Source organism: Dasypus novemcinctus, chromosome 15 (assembly GCF_030445035.2).
Source record: "Dasypus novemcinctus isolate mDasNov1 chromosome 15, mDasNov1.1.hap2, whole genome shotgun sequence".
NCBI lineage: Eukaryota > Metazoa > Chordata > Mammalia > Cingulata > Dasypodidae > Dasypus > Dasypus novemcinctus.
Window position 1 is genome coordinate 100,478,686 of NC_080687.1, and position 19,351 is coordinate 100,498,036.

The 19,351-nt window shown below is 43.6% G+C and overlaps 1 protein-coding gene across 15 annotated transcripts in view; it reads left to right on the plus strand.

Moving 5' to 3' along the window:
* NEK5 (NIMA related kinase 5) overlaps positions 1–19,351 on the plus strand; it is a 98,760-nt gene that overhangs the window by 39,053 nt on the left and 40,356 nt on the right. For 8 of the 15 annotated variants that reach the window (XM_058276764.1, XM_071208323.1, XM_058276767.1 and 5 more), the window contains 3 exons: positions 5,278–5,344; positions 6,847–6,933; positions 8,742–8,834. In XM_058276764.1, the coding sequence (XP_058132747.1) occupies positions 5,278–5,344; positions 6,847–6,933; positions 8,742–8,834 (247 nt within the window). Of the gene's footprint in view, positions 1–5,277; positions 5,345–6,157; positions 6,275–6,846; positions 6,934–8,741; positions 8,835–19,351 lie in introns of all 15 variants that reach the window. The other 7 variants (XM_058276761.1, XM_071208321.1, XM_058276760.1 and 4 more) reach the window with 1 other exon arrangement.

Sequence of the window (19,351 nt, forward strand, 5' to 3'; positions counted from 1 at the left end):
TGCTGCTCATCTTCTCTTTAGGAGGTACCAGGAACTGAACCTGGGACTTCCCATATGGGAAAGAGGCATTCAATTGCTTGAGCCACCTCGGCTCCCTGGTTTGTTGTGTGTCTCATTATCTTTCCTCTTTGCGTCTCCTTGTTGTGTCAGCTCGCCACACCTAAATGTCATGCTAGCCTGTCATACCAGCTTGCTGTCTTGCTCGTCTTCTCCAGGAGGCACCAGGAACCAAACTGGGGACCTCCTGTGTGGTGGGCAGGAGCTCAATTGCTTGGGACACATCCGCTTCCCCTAACTTAAACTTTGATACTAGGAAAATATCTTCATGTACCAACTTTCTTCTCTCTGAAACACTTCCAAATTTGCTTAAACAAGTAATCCAGGAGGAACTTCTAAATTCTTCACTATAACACTTAATTCATAATTCCTTTGGCCCTGCTTCATCCTAAGTCTGATATAACTTTTCTTCTTAGTCATGTAGCCATTTAACTGTAGGCACAGATTCATACTCTTGAATTTTCAATATTTTTTCTTCCTTCTAGTAAATTCCACTATGAAAATAGTTGTATGTGGTCCGTTTTCCAAGGGGTTATTAGTATTATTAACATTAATCACTGGTTAAATTATTATAATGAAATTGTCACTTGAGAAAATTTGAAAAGTGAAATATATTTCATTCAGCCTTTATCTTCTTGGGATCTCTCAGAATATGAATGTTTTAGAAAGAAAATTACATAGTTAAACTACTCTTATGGTAGACTTTTTCCAAAATTTACTTCATAACAAATTTCTGCAGATTTACAATTGTTTCTACAAGGATGTCAGTGACTCTGGGTCCAAAATAACTGACCTGAGGCTGAGAATCTTGTTTTTAATTTTTTTTTGAGAATCATTTTTAAAAGATGTTTTTGTTGTCATGTTTTTTGAGATGAGAATTTACTAACTTTTGGTGACTGTGGTTATTTTATTTTATTTTTAAGATTTATTTTTATTTATTTCTCTCCCCTTCCCCGCCCCCCCCCCCCCCCCCATTGTCTGCTCTCTCTGTCCATTCGCTGTGTGTTCTTCTGTGTCCACTTGTATTCTTGTCAGTGGCACCGGGAGTCTGTGTCTCTCTTTGTTGCGTCATCTTGCTGTGTCAGCTCTCCATATGTGTGGCACCACTCCTGGGCAGGCTGTGCTTTTTTTTTTTTTGCGTGGGGCTGCTCTCCTTGAGGGGCACACTCCTTGCGCATGAGGCTCCCCTACTTGGGGGTCACCCCTGTGTGGCACAGCACTCCTTACACTCATCAGCACTGCATGTGGGCCAGCTCATCACGGCTCAGGAGACCCTGGGTTTGAACCCTGGACTTCCCATGTGGTAGACAGACGCTCTATCAGTTGAGCCAACTCTGCTTCCCTGACTGTGGTTATTTTTTTTATTTTTATTTTTTTAAAGATTTATTTATTTAATTTCCCCCCCTCCCCTGGTTGTCTGTTCTTGGTGTCTATTTGCTGCGTCTTGTTTCTTTGTCCGCTTCTGTTGTCGTCAGCGGCACGGGAAGTGTGGGCGGCGCCATTCCTGGGCAGGCTGCTCTTTCTTTTCACGCTGGGCGGCTTTCCTCATGGGCGCACTCCTTGCGCGTGGGACTGCCCCACGCGGGGGACACCCCTGCGTGGCACGGCACTCCTTGCGCGCATCAGCACTGCGCATGGCCAGCTCCACACGGGTCAAGGAGGCCCGGGGTTTGAACCGCGGACCTCCCATATGGTAGACGGACGCCCTAACCACTGGGCCAAAGTCCGTTTCCCATGACTGTGGTTATTGATTGATGAAATTGTGACTGAATTTTAAAAATATGAGAGACTGTTATGGTGATCCTATCAGCTTGTTAATGAAATTCGATAAGCAAGAATAATTAAAGAATGAGTTCAGAAATGCTTCATGGAAAAAGTAGAAGTTTTATTTTTAAAGATATTGGGTGCTACTTATGTTCAATTCATCTTCATAACACATTGTAAATTACCCCCATGATTCTCAAAAGTTAGGTGTTCCATTAGTTCAAATCATAATATCCATATAGGCCTTAGCCCACATATGTAATTAATGACTGGGTATAGCCATAAAATTCCTTTTCCCTTGTCTCAGCCACAGAGAAATATATCTTCCTCCTTTGTCCAGGTACACCTTCCACTCTAGATATGATAAGTAGCAAACAATCAGTTGTTTTGATTCTGTGTGGTTTTTCATTGAAAAATTTTATTGAAGTACATCACTCATACATAAACATATGTAAAATGTAAGTAAAAGTTGTGAACTTACTAAACAATCATGTATAACATCATACAGAGCTCTCATACCTCACCCTACCATCAAAATCTTTATTTATTTATTTTTCTCCCCTTCCCCCCCCCCCCCGGTTGTCTGCTGTGTCCATTTGCTGCGTCTTCTTTGTCCATTTCTGTTGTTGTCAGCAGCATGGGAATCTGTGTCTCTTTTTGTTGCGTCATCTTGTTGTGTCAGCTCTCCGTGTGTGCAGCACCATTCTTAGGCAGGCTGCATGTTCTTTTGCACTGGGCGGCTCTCCTTATGGGGTGCACTCCTTGCGCGTGGGACTCGGGGGACACCCCAGCGTGGCATGGCACTCCTTGCGCGCATCAGCACTGCACATGGGCCAGCTGCACACGGGTCAAGGAGGCCCGGGGTTTGAACCGTGGACCTCCCATGTGGTTGACGGATGCCCTAACCACTGGGCCAAGTCCGCCACCATGTTGTGAAACATTTTTAACAAATGATGAAAGAACATCCTCAAAACATTTATTACTATTAATCAAAGTATCTTGACATTTAGTATATTTTTCATCCAACCTACCTTATTGTTATTTTTATTATTTTTTTATATCATTCATAGATGAACATACATAAACAATAAATATATAGTAAAGTTTGTGAACTTACAAAGCAGACATATATAACATCATACAGGGGTCCCATACATCAACTCACCACCAACACCTTGCATTTTTGTGAAACATATACTACAAATTATGAAAGAATAGCATCAAATCTTACTACTAACTGTAGTCCATATCTTACATTTGGTGTATTTTCCCCCCAACCTACCCTATTATTATTTTTTAAAATATATTTTTATTATGTAAGTTGTGAACTTACAAAATCATCATGCTAATGTGCAGAATTCCCATACAGCACTCCTCCATCAACACACCATACCGTGGTCAAACATTTGTTACGGATTGTGAAATAGTTCCGTCAAACTCTTACCACTAACCATGGTCCATAGCATACATTTGGCACACTTTTTCCATACTCGCCATTATCAACACAGTACATCTTTGGCATAGATGCATGAATACTATGGTATTGCTGCTAACCACAGTCCATAGGTCACTCCAGTTGTATTTTCCCATGCTTCGCCACATTCCCAGCACCCTGCGATAGTGGTGTACATTGGTTTTAGTTCACAGAAGGACATTCTTGCATCTGCACCCTCAACCACGATTCTCATCCACCTCTGGGTTTACTGTGTTACTCAGTCCCTAGATTATTCTCTAGCTTTCTTTCAGTTGGCATTTACATCCCTAGACTACCCTTTCAAACCCCATTCCCATTTATAAACGAGCTGTTACTCACTATAATGTGTTACTATACACTCTATACATTTCCACAGTTTTATAGTAAAGTTTATTAAAACTTCTACATACATTAAACATCAATATTCCATCTCAGCCCTGCTCTTATCTCCTGTAAGAATCTGCCACCTACCCCCAGATCTTGAAGATGTTTTCCTACATTTTCTTCTAGAAGCCTTATGGTTCTTGCTTTTATACTTAGGTTTTTGACCCATATTTAAAAAAGATTTATTTACTTTATTTTTCTTTACCCACCTCACCCAGATGGTTCTTTGTCTCTCTGCTCACTGTTTGCCTGCCTTCTCCAGGAGGGCTCAGGAACTGAACAAGTGGGGTGGCTCTCCTTTCAGGGTGCACTCCTTGCACGTGGGGCTCCCCTACGTGGGGGACACCCCTGTGTGGCAGGGCACTCCTTGAGCACATCAGCACTGCGTGTGGGCCAGCTCCACACGGGCCAGGAGGCCCGGGGTTTGAACCGCGGACCTCCCATGTGGTGGGTGGATGCTCTATCAGTTGAGCCAAATCTGCTTCCTGGGAATCAATCTTGATACCCCTGTCTGGAGGAAGAAGAATCTGTACAGGATGTAGTGAGAGAGAAAGATTGTCTTTCAGTGAGCCCCTGGGTAACTGGATATTTTTTCTCATGGAGATATTGTTATGCCTGCCCGTTAGGTTTTAGAGAGGGATTAATGCAGCCAGTTAGCCCTCATTTGGCTCAAGTACTGTGTGTCAGAGGTCAGTGCCTTCAAACACCGAGTCTCCTCTGATCCTCCTGCCAGCCCTGTGAGATAGTTGTGCCCATTTTACAGATGAGAAACTAAGACTCAGAGGCCTTAACTAGCTTGTCATATTGCCATGTCTCTAAATAAATGACTTATTTATTAACTCACTATTTGTAAATTGGGACCACTCATCATGATGTTCCTAAAGGAGTTATTTCTGAAATGATCATTCTGTCTCTGGAGACCTAGAAGTTACTGGTATTTTTAAAAAAAACATTATCACATGGTTCATGCTGTGACCTGAAATATAATAGTTTTTATTTAGGAGTCAGTAAATTACAGAAATTCTTGGCAGAAAATTCTGCAAAAAAGGTAGAGATATAAAATGTAAGTATAAATGTGATACTACGTTGGCCAGAACTCTAATGGAAAAATGCCTTAAACATTTTGACAGACAGATGCAGCACCGTTTATTGGTTCCTTGAGCCTTTCTGTTCCGTATGAGCAGTAGAGTTACAGAACACCCATCCTGCTCTCGGAGCGCTCAGGGTGCAGTGCAGGAAGGTGACAACGGCCACGGAGAGCCCCATCGCCAGGCTGTTGAGGGGACGCGTGCGCACAGCAGTACCGACAGGGGAAGGACGGGGCACTGCCCTGGAGAAAGTCCTCGGATCAGAATATTTTTGGGGTTTGTCTCCTTCTCTACATCCAGTTGTTACTCTTCCCTTTTCCCACCTTCTGTCTCGATTCCAGAGATTTCCTCTTTCAATGTAAATATTCTGTAACTTTAACCTATATCCAGAACTTGGATTTTAAAGTCCAGGTAAATTGTGAATCCCATTACTAAGCTGAAAAACCTGTCAAATCGGTGCCTACGTCTACTTAAAGTTTCTACTCAAAGTGAACACTCTTGTTTCCTAAGGGCTGCTGAGTATTTTCAGAGGAAATTTGAAGCTCAGCAATATAAATTGAAAGTGGAAAAGCAATTGGTAAGTAAAATACCAAATGTCGGAGACTTCAGTAATTTGCTAATAGTTTCTCTTCGCGTTATTCATGGATCCTTGTTTCAAAGTTCATTCCATGTGGAACACAGAGCTTACCTTCCACCCTCCCCCAATTTCCAATAGCTAAAGGACAAAAATGGGAACATGTTGAGTCAGAATGTGGGAAGCCTGCTCTTACCTGGCTCTGTGCCTTCAGCATGTCAGACAACCTCTCTGAGCCTCAATTTCCTTTTCTGTAAATGATAGTATTGAAGTAGATGAGCTCTTTCAGGTTGCAGTGTTTTGGGTTTATTATTATTATTATTTTATTATTAAAGATTCTTCTACACATTTAAGCCAGTTTTCCTTTGTTTGAAATATTAAGCTTTACCCGTAAGTACAGTGTCAGCATTTGGGAGCTGGGGGAGGCTGGATATAGATCCTCTTTGTGTCACTCATAGTTTGAACTGCTTGAAAGCTCTAGTTCTATATTTCTACCTCATCTCATGCTACTGTGGTTGTTAAGCCTTTATCGAGCAATAATTTCCCAATTAAGAAATGAATCTAGGTATCTTAAGTGGTAGATTACAATCTTGATTACATGGAACAAAGAATATAAATGGTTTTATTGATTTTCTTTAATTTTTAAAGGCTTATACTTAATTTAAGAAAATTATATTACTTACCATTAAAAAAAATCCCCAAATACTGAGTTCGTTTTTGTATTATATTTCTTGATTATAGGAAATTATAAGGTCAAATCAGAAGATGTTTCTAAAATAATAGTATGCTTTATACATTATTTCATTCAATTAATAGGGTCTTCGCCCATCTTCTGCTGAGTCAAATTGCAACCAGGGACAAGAACTAAGAAATAATGGAGAAGTGCCTAGATTCCAGCAGCTTCAGTTCAGGAGAAATAAAATAAAGGAACAGGTTAAAACCGTCTAATTCCACAGCTACAAATGTACTTGAATCATTATCTCCTACACTGTACTAGGGTGTTACTTTTATTTTTACAGTTGGCCTGAGAAGGTCCCATTCCACAAATACTCAATATATAAGCCCCATGCTAGATATTTTTGCAGATACAGAGATATGTTGTTCACTTCCTCGGAGAATGCTATGGACCTAACTGCATAAGGCTTTTCTTGGGTTGTTAAAGGAACTGGATATCACTAACACAGTTGGGATTATATATAAAAGTGAGATACATAAAGTAACTGTACTTCATTAATGTATTTGGTTTTATATAAAAGTGAGGGAAATGAAGGCATCATATGTCATTAATGTATTTGGGGTTATAAAAGTGAGGTCCTCCTAAGCCACTGTATCCCACAAAGGTGCAAAGTATGACAGACAAAATGGGAGGCTTAACATCCTTAAGAGCAACAGATTTTCTTTCTTATTTTGTATCACACATTTTTGAACTCATAGGCTACAGAGAGATTATTGTTGTTAAACTGTTCACAAAAGGTTAAAACTTTTGGATTGGGTTTGCTTTCCAGGAATATTGGAAGCAGTTAGAGGAAATACGCCAACAGTACCATGATGACATGAAGGAAATTAGAATGAAGATGGGAAGAGAACTGGAGGTAAACAAATTGTTTTTTTTAGAGGAACTGCTGTGCTATCAATTTATAAAAAACTAAATTAATGCTTTGATGATCTCTTCGTAGAAAAGACAAATTTTACTGTAGAGATACTTATGCAAACTTTTTAATAGGAAAGTTGTCAGACCTAATAAGTTTTAGTTCCTTATGACTTACTTGAGGCTATATACAAGATGAGGATATCTAAGATTCTGAGTTAGGAATGACTATTACTAAAATTATTTGTTGGGAGTAGATGTTGCTCAAGCAGTTGAGCACCTGCTTCCCACGTGGGAGGTCCCAGGTTCAGTTCCTGGTGCCTCCTAAAAACAACAACAACAGCAAAAAACCCACAATCAACAAGCAAACATGAAAAAACCAACTCAGGGAAGCCGACAGGGCTCAGTGGTTAAGTGCCAGCCCCAGTTTCAATCCCTGGTGCCTCAAAAACAACAACAAACAACAACTTATTGTCTTCCTCATGAATCAGTCAATAAATATTCACCAAGCAGCTCTTCTAGGCCCAAAACTGGCTTAGAGACAGAAACTCCAAAATGAGTGTAAGTTTATGCACATAAGAAGAGAAAAAAGACTAGCATTTATTGATTTCCAGCTACATTGGAGCAGTCTTAGATGCAGGGAAAAGTTTCTGAAGTCAGTATATAAGGGGAAATTCGAGGGAGGTAGAGAGATACTGGAAAATCACTTGGAAGGCACCATATTGGAAGCTCATCCTTTGGTCTCTCAGGAAGGGCTCTGGAATGGGGGGCAGTTTGTTCCTTCTTCAGGTGTACTCCAGATGCAGTAGCTTGCCTGTGTTTGGGAATTATGTTGCATGAAAAATGCAGAGATGTTTAAATACTCACACCCTGGAGTGCCTAGCCCAGGACAGGCTGTGGAAACGGAGCTGGGCCAAGGACAAGCAGGAGCCTTCCCCCCGCACACACACTCTGAGCGGAGCCCCCAAGCCACTGAACTGGACGTTTCTCTTTCTTTCCCCTACCTCTCCTCCATCCCAAGAATATATGAAGAATTAATACAAGCTAAGGAGCACACGGTGCATTTCAGTTGTACGTGCCAGGCTCTGAACTAGGCCTTCCACTCACTTCCCCTCCTGTTATCCCCATAACAGAGAGGCTAAGTAGCTCGGACAGGGTCACTTAGATACTGCACGGCAGACTCAGTGTTTAAACATGGTTCTTGCTCACTCTAAAACCTCTACTCTTTCCAGGATGTCGTTCTGCTCATACATAGTTGCGGACGTAAGACACGTACTTAGGAAGCAATAATAGAATAAGACGTAGAGTCCAACCCTGTAAGTGTGTGAGAAGGATAAGCCAGAGTGAGGTTTTACGGGAGAAGAGAGGTGGGGCCTGAACCGGGTCTGCCGAGAAGAGTAGCGTGTAGAGAGGCCGTAGAATGAGGGCTGGGGGTCCCACGGAGGTCCACACAGAGGGTGGGTGTGTGAGGAAGGAGCAGGTTGGAGGGGTTCTCCAGAGCAGAGGCCCGGTTCATGCTGACAGCCCCGTCCTTCCTCAGCCTTAAATTTAAGGCGGGTCTGTGCGGGGGACACTGAATCGAGGGAGGATGGTTGGCGGACACCTATAGAGAGACTGTGAAAGAGGTACTCGGCGATTACCAGGGGCGGCCATAGGCAAATGGAGCCCTGAAACAGCTAGAGCCGCCACCCCCACCGACCCTCTGCCAGCAGGGGAGGGGATTTTCTCACCGGAAACCATTCAAACCCAGGAGAGGTCCCTCGGAACCGACTCAGAGCTCAGCCAGCTGACTGTGTATCATTTTTGTTAAAGGAGGACGCAAAGCTGTGCCATAAAACCTATTTGGTGAAGAAGAGTAACTGGCCCGCCCTCCAGGATGCCCCAGAGGAAGAGCCACCTGTGCAGGTAGTAATGGCTGCTGTTAGATGCTTAGGAGTTTCCCTTTGAGTTCGTTCTACCCAGTGTTTTTTTTTTTTTTTATTTAAAGATTTATGTATCTCTTTCTCCCTGTCCCCTGGTTGTTTGCATTTGCCGTATTTCCTTGTGTGCTGGTCTTTTTTGCGGTAGGCACCAGGACGGAGCCCAGGACCTCTGATGTGGGAGGGAGGTGCCTCATCACCTGAGCCACCTCTGCTCCCTGCTTTGCTGTGTCTGTCATTGTGTTTTCCTCATGGCTCTTATTGCGTCGTCTTGTTGTGCAGCTAGCTGCCCGTCACGTCAGCTCGCTGTCTTGCTCATCTTCTCCAGGAGGCACCGGGCACCGAACCAGGGACCTCCCAGGTGGTAGGCGGGAGCTCAATCACTCGAGCCACATCCACTTCCCTACTCAGTGGTTCTTAACTCTGGCTGTGCAGTGGAATCGTGTGGGAAACTTTTGAAAGACTCGAATGCTTGGGCTCCACCCAGCTGGTCTGGGGGTAGAGCCCAGGCACCTCGTTTGAGCAGCATCCTGGCAATTCCAGTGTGTGAGCACCTTTGGGAAGAGTTGCTCTCAGCGCAGGGAAGTTCGCTTCATGGGTGGTATTTGAGTCAGCGGTCCTGAGATCCAATGATAAATGTCTCTCTGTTTCAACCTTAGGTTTTTGGTGTAGTAGGAACAGGGAACCAGGCAGAGCCAAAATATCAAATGGAGGTTTTCCCCCTCTGAGGAAAGATGACAGGATCATTTGAATCATTTGGTTGCAACTAATTCTGAGAATTATTCAACCTGTGAAATGAGCTCATAAACCATGTACCTATGGTTAAATCAGTTAGTTATACTGATTTCATGAAAAAAGAGCCCCAGAGTACTTTTATTTTTGTTTGAGAAAGAACATTTTTGATGATTTGGCTAGTGCTGGAATTTATTACTATAAATTGATTGAGAATTCTAAGAGTAATTCTTTATGTTTTAAAGTAGTGTTAGAGCTTGATCCACACAGCTAGGATTGGAAATCCTTAGGATACTGTAAAATTGTCACCCAAAGGCACCAGGAGGATCACAGTCAGAGCCCATGAAAAGACCAACCAGATTTTACAGACGTTTTCCTCTCACATTCTAGCCTGGTTGTAGTAACACAGTGGAATCCAGTAACATAATAGTAAACAAATTTAAATAAATAAAAATCAAGTGACTAAAGATAAAGAAGGTATTGGAAAGAACACAGATGAATTGTGGTGCCTTTTCCCAAAGTGTTCATTTCTGAAATTAGGTGAATAAAATTTTGTATGATTTACAAAATCATACAAAAGGAAAAGCAAAAGGAATAACTTTGAAAGAAAACATACTGAAAGAGAGGGCATTTAATGGTATTTAGAGTGTATGAATAGGAGAGTTTTTTTCCTTCAACTTTCTATATTTTCTCTAAGGAGTTCTTCATCCTTTTTACTACAAAAAATGTGTAGTACAGTATCTGTTTCTTAGTCCTGTGAGCATTTTAATAAAACTCTTCAAACAGAACAGGCATCTGGTGTGTGTTAATACCTACGCTCCAGAGGAATCTAGCATCAGACCCCTTTTCAAACCCTGTAAAGGAAATAATTATCACCTAATTTGTTTGCCTTTTGAATTCAGGTTTTAATCGTCTAATTTGAGGGTGTAAAAGTGAAACGGTTTTTAAAAGTCTCTTATGGAACTTGTAGTGTTATCTTTGAACACTTTACTGCCCGGCCTGACAGTTTGTGGTGAGTCCCTTTTGCTGCCAAGCTAAAGCCCGCTCCCCTCAGCTCAGCACAGCGGGCCAGGCTTCTCTGAGCTGGTCCCAGTAAAGTGTTCCAGCTGCATCTCTCCTGATTTCCCCCCAAATCCACCTGGACATATTTAAAATGAACACTTTTGTAAGATGGCATATGCACCCGTAAACTATCACCACAATCAAGAGAGTGAACATCTCCCACAAAAATTTCCTAGTGTCCTGTAACAGTTTGATATTGTTTATTAATTCTAAAAACAGCTATTTGGGGAAGCAGATTTGGCTCAACGGATAGAGCGTCCGCCTACCACATGGGAGGTCCGGGGTTCAAACCCAGGGTCTCCTGACCCCTGTGATGATCTGGCCCATGCGCAGTGCTGATGCGCGCAAGGTATGCTGTGCCACACAGGGGTGTCCCCTGCATAGGGGAGCCCCACGTGCAAGGAGTGCGCCCTGCATTGAGCTGGCCCGCGCAATAGGAAGTCCAGCCTGCCCAGGAGTGACTCCACATACACCGAGAGCTGATGCAGCAAGATGACACAACAAAAAGAGACACAGTTTCCCAGTGCCATCAAGAATACAAGCGGACACAGAAGAACACACAGTGGATGGATGCAGAGAGCAGACAACTGGGGATGGGGGAAGGGGAGAGAAATAAATAAAAAATCTAAAAAAAAAAAATTATATATATATATATAGATAGATTGTGTTTGTAAACTGGTCTGTTGCTCCTGGTGTATTAGATTGTATTATCTTCAGAGGTTTCACTTTGACTTGATTAAATTGTGATTAGGGCTTTGATTCGGCCACGTCAGTAGGATATTGAGTCCCTGCCCCTTTGGTGGGGAGGGACTCACAGAGAAAACGAGGAGGCAGAGGACAGAGTTGGAGTTTTGATGCTGGAGCCCTGGGAGGTAAACACACAGGAGAAGACCACAAAGGAATAGAGACGACTCCATAGACACGGCAGAGGTCCTGGGAAGAGAGAGCACCTGGTAGTTACAGCTGACCTTGTGGAGAGGGCAGAGCAGCTGGGCCCCGGGGAGAGAGGCAAAGCCTGGAGGAGCTGGGCCCACGGAGCCGTGGGAGGAAGTGGGAGACTGAGCCCTGGCAGAGACTGGCCGTCATCTTGCTCCAACACGTGGCAACAGACTTTCGTGAGGAAAGCAACTTACCTTTATGGCCTTGTGACCGTAAGCTTCTACCCCAAGTAAATACATGTTATAAAACCCAATGGATTTCTGGTACTTTGCATCAGCACCCCTTTGGCTGACTAAGACATGTCCCTTAGTAATCCCTCCCGTCTGCTCCTTCCTACCCCCTCCATCTCCAGGCAACCACTGATTTTTTTTTTTTACTATATATTAGTTTGCATTTTCTAGAATTTTGTATAAATGAAACCATACCGTACGCCCTCTTATTTTGTCTGGCTTCTTTCACGCAGCCTAATAATTTTGGCATTATCCATGCCGTTGCATGTATCATTAGTTCGTTTCTCTTTATTAGGTATATTCCATGGTATGAATTTACCAAAATTTGTTGAGTCATTATTCACTTGTAGATGGCTATATGGGTTGTTTCCCGTTTGGGGCCCTTGGGAATCAAGTTGCTACAAGCACGCACGCACGAGTCTTGGAGTGGACACAGACCTTCCCTCTTCCTTGGGGTGATGCAGTGACGGGTTCTGTGTGTAGACAGTCACGCGAGGCGAGGCCGAGAAGGCGAGCAGGGGTGGGGAAAGAAGAGGCTTAGTGCTTGCCCGCCCCAGCGCGAGAGGCGCGGCGGGCCTCGGGGGCCAGCCTGCCGGGGACCTTGTCCGGGGCGCGGCGTCAGCCGGGCAGGAGCGGGGCCAGAGGCCGCGGGGACGTGGGGACGCGCCTTCGGCCGTGTGGGGGGCTGGGGCGCTGGCGCAGCAGGCGTGGGCCGCGAGGCGGTACCTGGGGACTGATCGTGGGGGGCCGCGGGGGCGCGTCACCTTGCGCGGGCAGGTGCCAGGCGTCGCCGTCACCGAGGGACTACGAGCCGAGGCGGCTGGGCAGCACAACGCGCGTGCCTTCACAGGCCGTGGAGACGCCGGGTAGCCCGAGGGCGTAGAAAAGCCCCTATGTTATTTTAATTCACTCCAGGGGAGTTAATTTAATTCACTACCCTCTGTAGTGCAGGTGAATATGGTGGCGTGGAGAGGCTGGATCATCTAGTAGGTGAATTTGTTTTCCGTTCCTGCCTTAACAAATGACCACGAACCTGCAGGCGGGAAGCAGCTTCCGGTTTTGTGGGTGGAAGTCTGCGCCACTGCGCAGACGCTGAGACGAGCGGGACCGCGGAGACCGGCGCCGCCCCGCGCCAGGGGGGCGCCAGCCTGGGAAGCGGCGCATCTTCATTCCTTGTTAATAAATTCTAACCTTCGTGCGCACACGAAATAAAATAGAAAGAAGTCTGACGCAGGTCTCCGTGCGCTAGCATGGCGCCCTCAGCAGCTTTCTGGGGCTCGAGGGGAGGCTCCATTTCCTCGCTTTCCTCCCCTTCCAGAAGTTTCCACGCTCCTCGGCTAGTGGCCGCTTGCCGGGTCTTCCCAGCGGGCAACGACAGGTTGAGTTCTCACGGGCTTGCCTCCGCGCCTGCTCCGCCTGCCGCTCCGCTTCAAGGCTCTCTCTGATCTCCTCGGCCCGTCTTCCTCCAGGGTGACCTCCCCCAGGGAAGGCCGACTCTCGGCAGGCAGGGTGTCTTCCACCCGCGAGCTGAACGCCCCTCGCGGGTCCCGCGCCGTCCTCGCGCCCCGGGCCCTGGGCCGTGCGCCTTCTCCAGGGTCCTTATCCTGCCTACCACAGTTCGTGTCTGTTTACCTTTTTAAGAAAATGCTAAACATTTTACCAAAGTGGCTGCCTCATTTTACATTCCCGCCAGCAGTGTATATTTTTTAAACTTTTTATTTTGAAACTGTTCCAAACTTAGGGGAAAATTGCGAAATACGGAATAATAATAATACAGAAACAATACATAGAACTCCAGTGCACGCCCGTGCAGATATTCAGATTTATCAACTATTAGCATTTTGCTACATTTGATGTGTCATTTGATCTAGTTATATCTACCTATCATCTGTACTTATCTATCTGTATCTATCTGATGCCACTTGCCTTCTAAACATTTGAGAGTAGGTTGCGAATATCATTCTCTTCTACTATTTATTAATAAAGCTGCCATGCGTATTTCCTTAAATAGAAACACTTAAATAGGAAGACTTACAGTATAGCTATCAAGTCTAAGAAATTTAACTTTGATATGAGGCATACAGTTTAACATTGATATAAGGAATACAGGCAGTCTTTTAAATTAAGTTTTTATTTTAACCATTCTAATAACCATTCTAATAGGTGTATAGTGGTATCTCATTATCATATTAACCTGCATTTTTAAAATTTTATTTTATTTATTTTTTATTCATTTAAAAAAAATGTTACATTCAAAAAAATATGAAGTCCCATTCAACCCCACCCCCCCACAGCTCTCTCCCATCATCATGACACATCCATTGCACCTGGTAAGTACATCTCTGGGCATTGCTGCACCCCATAGTCAATGGTCCACATCATAGCCCAGACTCTCTCACGTTCCATCCAGTGGGCCTTGGGGGGATCTACAATGTCCCGTAATTGTCCCAGGACAACTCCAAGTCCCGAAAACGCCTCCCCATCTCATCTCTTCCTCCCATTCCCCGCACTCAGCAGCCACCATGGCCACTTTTCCCACACCAATGCCACATTTTCTCTGTGGACCTTGGATTGGTTGTGTCCATTGCACATCTATGTCAAGAGGGGGTTTAGATTCCACATGGATGCTGGATGCAATCCTCCTGCTTTCAGTTGTAGGCACTCTAGGCTCCATGGTGTGGTGGTTGACATTCTTCAACTCCTTAACCTGCATTTGCCTAACATCTTTTCATGTACCAATTGGCCACAAAACCTTAATTTGCCATGAACTCTATCATAAGTTATAGAGTATAGTTAATAGCATAATTACAGTAAAATTGTTTCATTGGTTATAGCAAAGGTACACTAATGCAAAGTTTTAAATAGGGTAAACTGTGTGGGTGTGTTTGGTGAAATATCTATTCAGATCTTTGGTCCATTTTTAAATCAGGTGGTTTACTTTCTCACTGTTGAGTTGTGAGAGTTCTTTATAATTTCTGGGTAGAAGTCCTTTATCAGATACATGATTTGCAAATATATTTTCTCAGTCTGTGGTCGTCTTTTCATTCTTTAACAGAGCAGAAATTCAAAAATTGATTTTGATAAAGCCCAATTTACCAGTTTCTCTTTTTGGTGTCATGCATTTGGTGTCACATCTAGAAAGCTTTGGCCAAACCCAGGGTAGCACAGATTTTATCCTATATTTTCTTCTTAAAGTTTTATAGTTTAGGTTTTATATTTAGTTGTATGACCTGTTTTGAGTTTAATATTTGTATTTGGTATGAGTCAAATTTCATGTTTTGGGTATTGATATACAATATCATTTGTTAAAAAGAATACCCCTTTTCTTAACTGAATTGTCTTGGCACCTTAGTAAGAAATCAGCTGTCCATAATGGGTGGATCAGTTTCTGTACTCTCTCATTTCCATTTTAGATGTGCCTATCTTGACAGCAGTATAACACTGTCTTGATTAATGTAGCTTTATTATAATAAATCTTGAAATCAGGTTGTGCCAGTGGTCCAATTTTGTTCTTTTTTGTAATTGTTTTGTCTATTCTAGGTCTTTTGCATTTCCATATGAATTTTAGAATCAGCTGCTGTGGTTTTAATTGAAATTGCATTACAGTTATAAATCAATTTGGGGAGAATTGATGTCTTAACAATTAAGTATTTAGTCTTCCAACAAATGAACATAGATTATCGCTCCATTTATTTAGGTTTTCTTTAATTTTTCTCAGCACTCTTCTATAGTTTTCCATTTACAGATCTTGTACATCTTTTGTCACATTTGTCCCAAAGTATTCCATGTTTTTTATGCTTTCAATTTTAGTTTCTGAGTGTTCATCATACATAGAAAAACAATGTTTTTGTGTGTATTAGTCTTGAACTTGTAACTTTTCTAAAATTCACCTATTATTTCTAGTAGCATTTTTATAGATTCTATTAAAACTTTTCTACATATATGATCATGTCATTTAGAAATAAAGGAGATTTTACTTCTTCCCTTTGTTTTTTTTTTGTGTGTCCCCTCCCCCTCTCCCACCCTGCTGTTTTTGCTGTGTCCATTCACCGTGTGATCTTTTGTATCTATTTCTCTTTTTGTCTTCTCTTCTTGTCTTTCTCCTCTAGGATTCACTGGGATTGGATCCTGGGGACCTCTGATGTGGAGAGAGGCCCCTGTCAATTGCGCCACCTCAGGTCCTGGTCTCTCTTTTATTACATAGTCGTCTTACTGCGTGACTCACTCGCGTAGGCACTTGGCTCACCGCGCCATCGCTGGCTCACCACGGGTACTTCTTCCCTTGGAATTGGGATGCCTTTTATTTCTCTGTCTTGCATTATTGTACTGGTTACAACATGGGGGTTGCACACTGAGGCTCACGGGCAAATCTTGCTTGCTGCCTGTTTTTAAACCGTTAGAACACAGCCACACCCCTCCTTCAGGTACTGCCTCTTGACAGTCTTTGCTCCACCACAGCAGAGTGACAGAGACCACATGGCCACAAAGCCTCAAACATTTGCTGTTTGGTCTTGTGCAGAAAGTTGTCTGACCTTTTGGTTAAAACCTCTGATCACCGTTGAGTAGAAATGGTAAAGACGGGGAAACGGACTTGGCCCAGTGGTTAGGGCATCCGTCTACCACCTGGGAGGTTCGCGCTTCAAACCCCGGGCCTCCTTGACCCGTGTGCAGCTGGCCCATGCGCAGTGCTGATGCACGCAAGGAGTGCCCTGCCATGCAGGGGTGCCCCCGTGTAGGGGAGCCCCACGTGCAAGGAGTGCGCCCCGTAAGGAGAGTTACCCAGCGCGAAAGAAAGTGCAGCCTGCCCAGGAATGGCTCCGCACACAGGGAGAGCTGACACAACAAGATGATGCAACAAAAAGAAACACAGCTTCCTGTGCCGCTGACGACAACAGAAGCGGACAAAGAAACAAGACGCAGCAAATAGACACAGAGAACGGACAACCAGGGGAGGGGGGGGATTAAATAAATAAATAAATCTTAAAAAAAAAAAAAAGAAATGGTAAAGACGGTTATCTTATGGGAAAATCACTCTGACTTTTACCATTAAATATGTGCTAAGTATGGATTTTTCATAGGCCCTTTATCAGGTGAAGGAAGTTCCCTTCTATTCCTAGCTTGCTGGGAGGTTTTATTATTATTTTTTTTATCATGAATGGGTTTTGCATGTTGTCAGATGCTTTCTCAGCATCTATTGAGATCATCATATGGCTTTTATATTTTAGTGTATTAATATGGGTAAATTATATTGATTTTTAAATATTAAGCCAACCTTGTATTCCTGGGATAAACACCCACTTGGTCATGAAGTCTTATCCTATTTATGTATTGATGGATTTGATTTGTAAAAATTTTGTTTAAAATTTTTGCATCTACGTTCATGAGAGATGGATTAATTTGTAGTTTTATTTCTTGTGATGTCTGTCAGGATTGGTACTATAATGCTGACCTCATGGAATAGGTTGGGAAATAAAGCCTCTTCCTTCATTGTCTTGGAGAGTTAGTATAACATCGGTATTATTTCTTTGTAATTGTTTGATAAAAAGCCATCTAAGCCAAGAGTTTTTTTTTTTTTTAAAGATTTATTTATTTATTTAATTCCCCTCCCTTCCCCCGGTTGTCTGTTTTCTGTGTCTTTTTGCTGCGTCTTGTTTCTTTGTCCGCTTCTGTTGTCGTCAGCGGCAGGGGAAGTGTGGGCGGCGCCATTCCTCGGCAGGCTGCTCCCTCCTTCGCGCTGGGCGGCTCTCCTTATGGGCGCACTCCTTGCGCGTGGGGCTCCCCTACGCGGGGGACACCCCTGTGTAGCAGGGCACTCCTTGCGCGCATCAGCACTGCGCATGGGCCAGCTGCACACGGGTCAAGGAAGCCCGGGGCTTGAACCGCGGACCTCCCATGTGGTAGACGGACGCCCTAACCACTGGGCCAAAGTCCGTTTCCCGAGTTTTCTTTTTGAGAAGTTTTTCTTTCTGTCTTTTCAATTTTTGATCTTTCTTGTTTGAAAGTGACTGGAAAGCAAAAGGCCTTACCTAAGATTTTTTTGTTTGTTTTTGCTAGAGAAGTTGTAGGTTTACAGAAAAATCGGGCAGAATCTCAGGGGAGCCGATGTGGCTCGGTGGTTGAGCACTGGCCTCCTGCCTACGAGGTCCCAGGTTCAGCCCCCAGTCCCCGTACCTTAAAAAAACATTCCTCTATCATCTTTCAGATACCTTTAGAATTTGTACTTTTGTTACTTCTATAATTCCTGATATCAATAATTTATGTCTTCTCTGGTTTTTTTCTGATCAGTCTGTTGGGAAGCTCATCACTTTTGTGTTCTTATCAAGGAGCAGTTTCACTGATTTTCTCTTTATTTTTGTTTTCTATTTCATTGATTTCTTCTTTGATCTTTATTATTTACTTTCTCTGTTTACTTTTTATTTTAAAGACTTATTATTTATCCCCCCCCATTGTTTGTGCTTGCTTTCTACTCTGTGTCCATTTGCTGTGTGCTCTCTGTGTCTGCTCGTCCTCTCTTTAGAAGGCATGGGGAACTGAACCTGGGACCTCCCAAGTTGGGGAGAGGTGCTCAATCGCTTGAGCCACCTCAGCTCCCTGCTTTGTTCTGTCTTTCATTGTGTTTCCTCTTTGTGTCTCCTCGTTGCGTCATCTTGTTGTGTCAGCTCACTGCACCTCCCTGTCATGCCAGCTCACTGTCTTGCTTGTCTTCTCCAGGAGGCACTGAGAACCAAACCCAGGACCTCCCATGTGGTAGGTGGGAGCCCAATCACTTGAGCCACATCGCTTCCCTCTGTTTACTTTTTATTTATTTATTTATAATTTTTGTATCCCCCCCTTGTGGCTTTTTGTGTGCTGTCTGCTCTGTGTGTCCATCGGCAGTGCATTCTTCTGCCTCTGTATTTATTTTTATTTATTTCTCCTCCCCCTCCTTGTGGCTTGCTTGATGTCTGCTCTCTGTGTCCGTTTGCTGTGCGCTCTTCTGCGTTTTTTGCTTCTCTCCCTTTTTGTTGCATCACCTTGCTGAGTCGGCTTTCCGCGGTGCTTGCTGGCTGGCGGCACCCCACGGCACTTGCAGGCCAGGTGGCACTCTGCAGCGCCCAGGCCGGCAGCTCTCTGCAGCATACCGGCGAGCCTGCCTTCACAAGGAGGCCTCAGGATGTGAACCCAGGGCCTCCCATATGGTAGACGGGAGCCCAGCTGATTGAGCCACAGCTGCCTCCCCCCTCTGTTTACTTTTAATTTCCTTTGCTTTTCTTTTTCAAGTATCTTAAGGTGGAAGCTGAAGTCATCTATTTGAGATCTGAGTACATATTTAGCAGCATCTCATAAACTTTGATGTTTTGTATCTTCATTTGTATCAATTTCAAAAGGATGAAATAGATGGAACATAGGGCATTAGAATTATTCTGCATGATCTTGCAATAACGGATACAGGTCATTTTGAAGTTCATCAAAATTTATAAAAGTATATGGTCCAAAATGTAAATCATAATATAAATCATTGACTGTGGTTAGTAGCAGTGCTTCAGTATTTGTATATCAA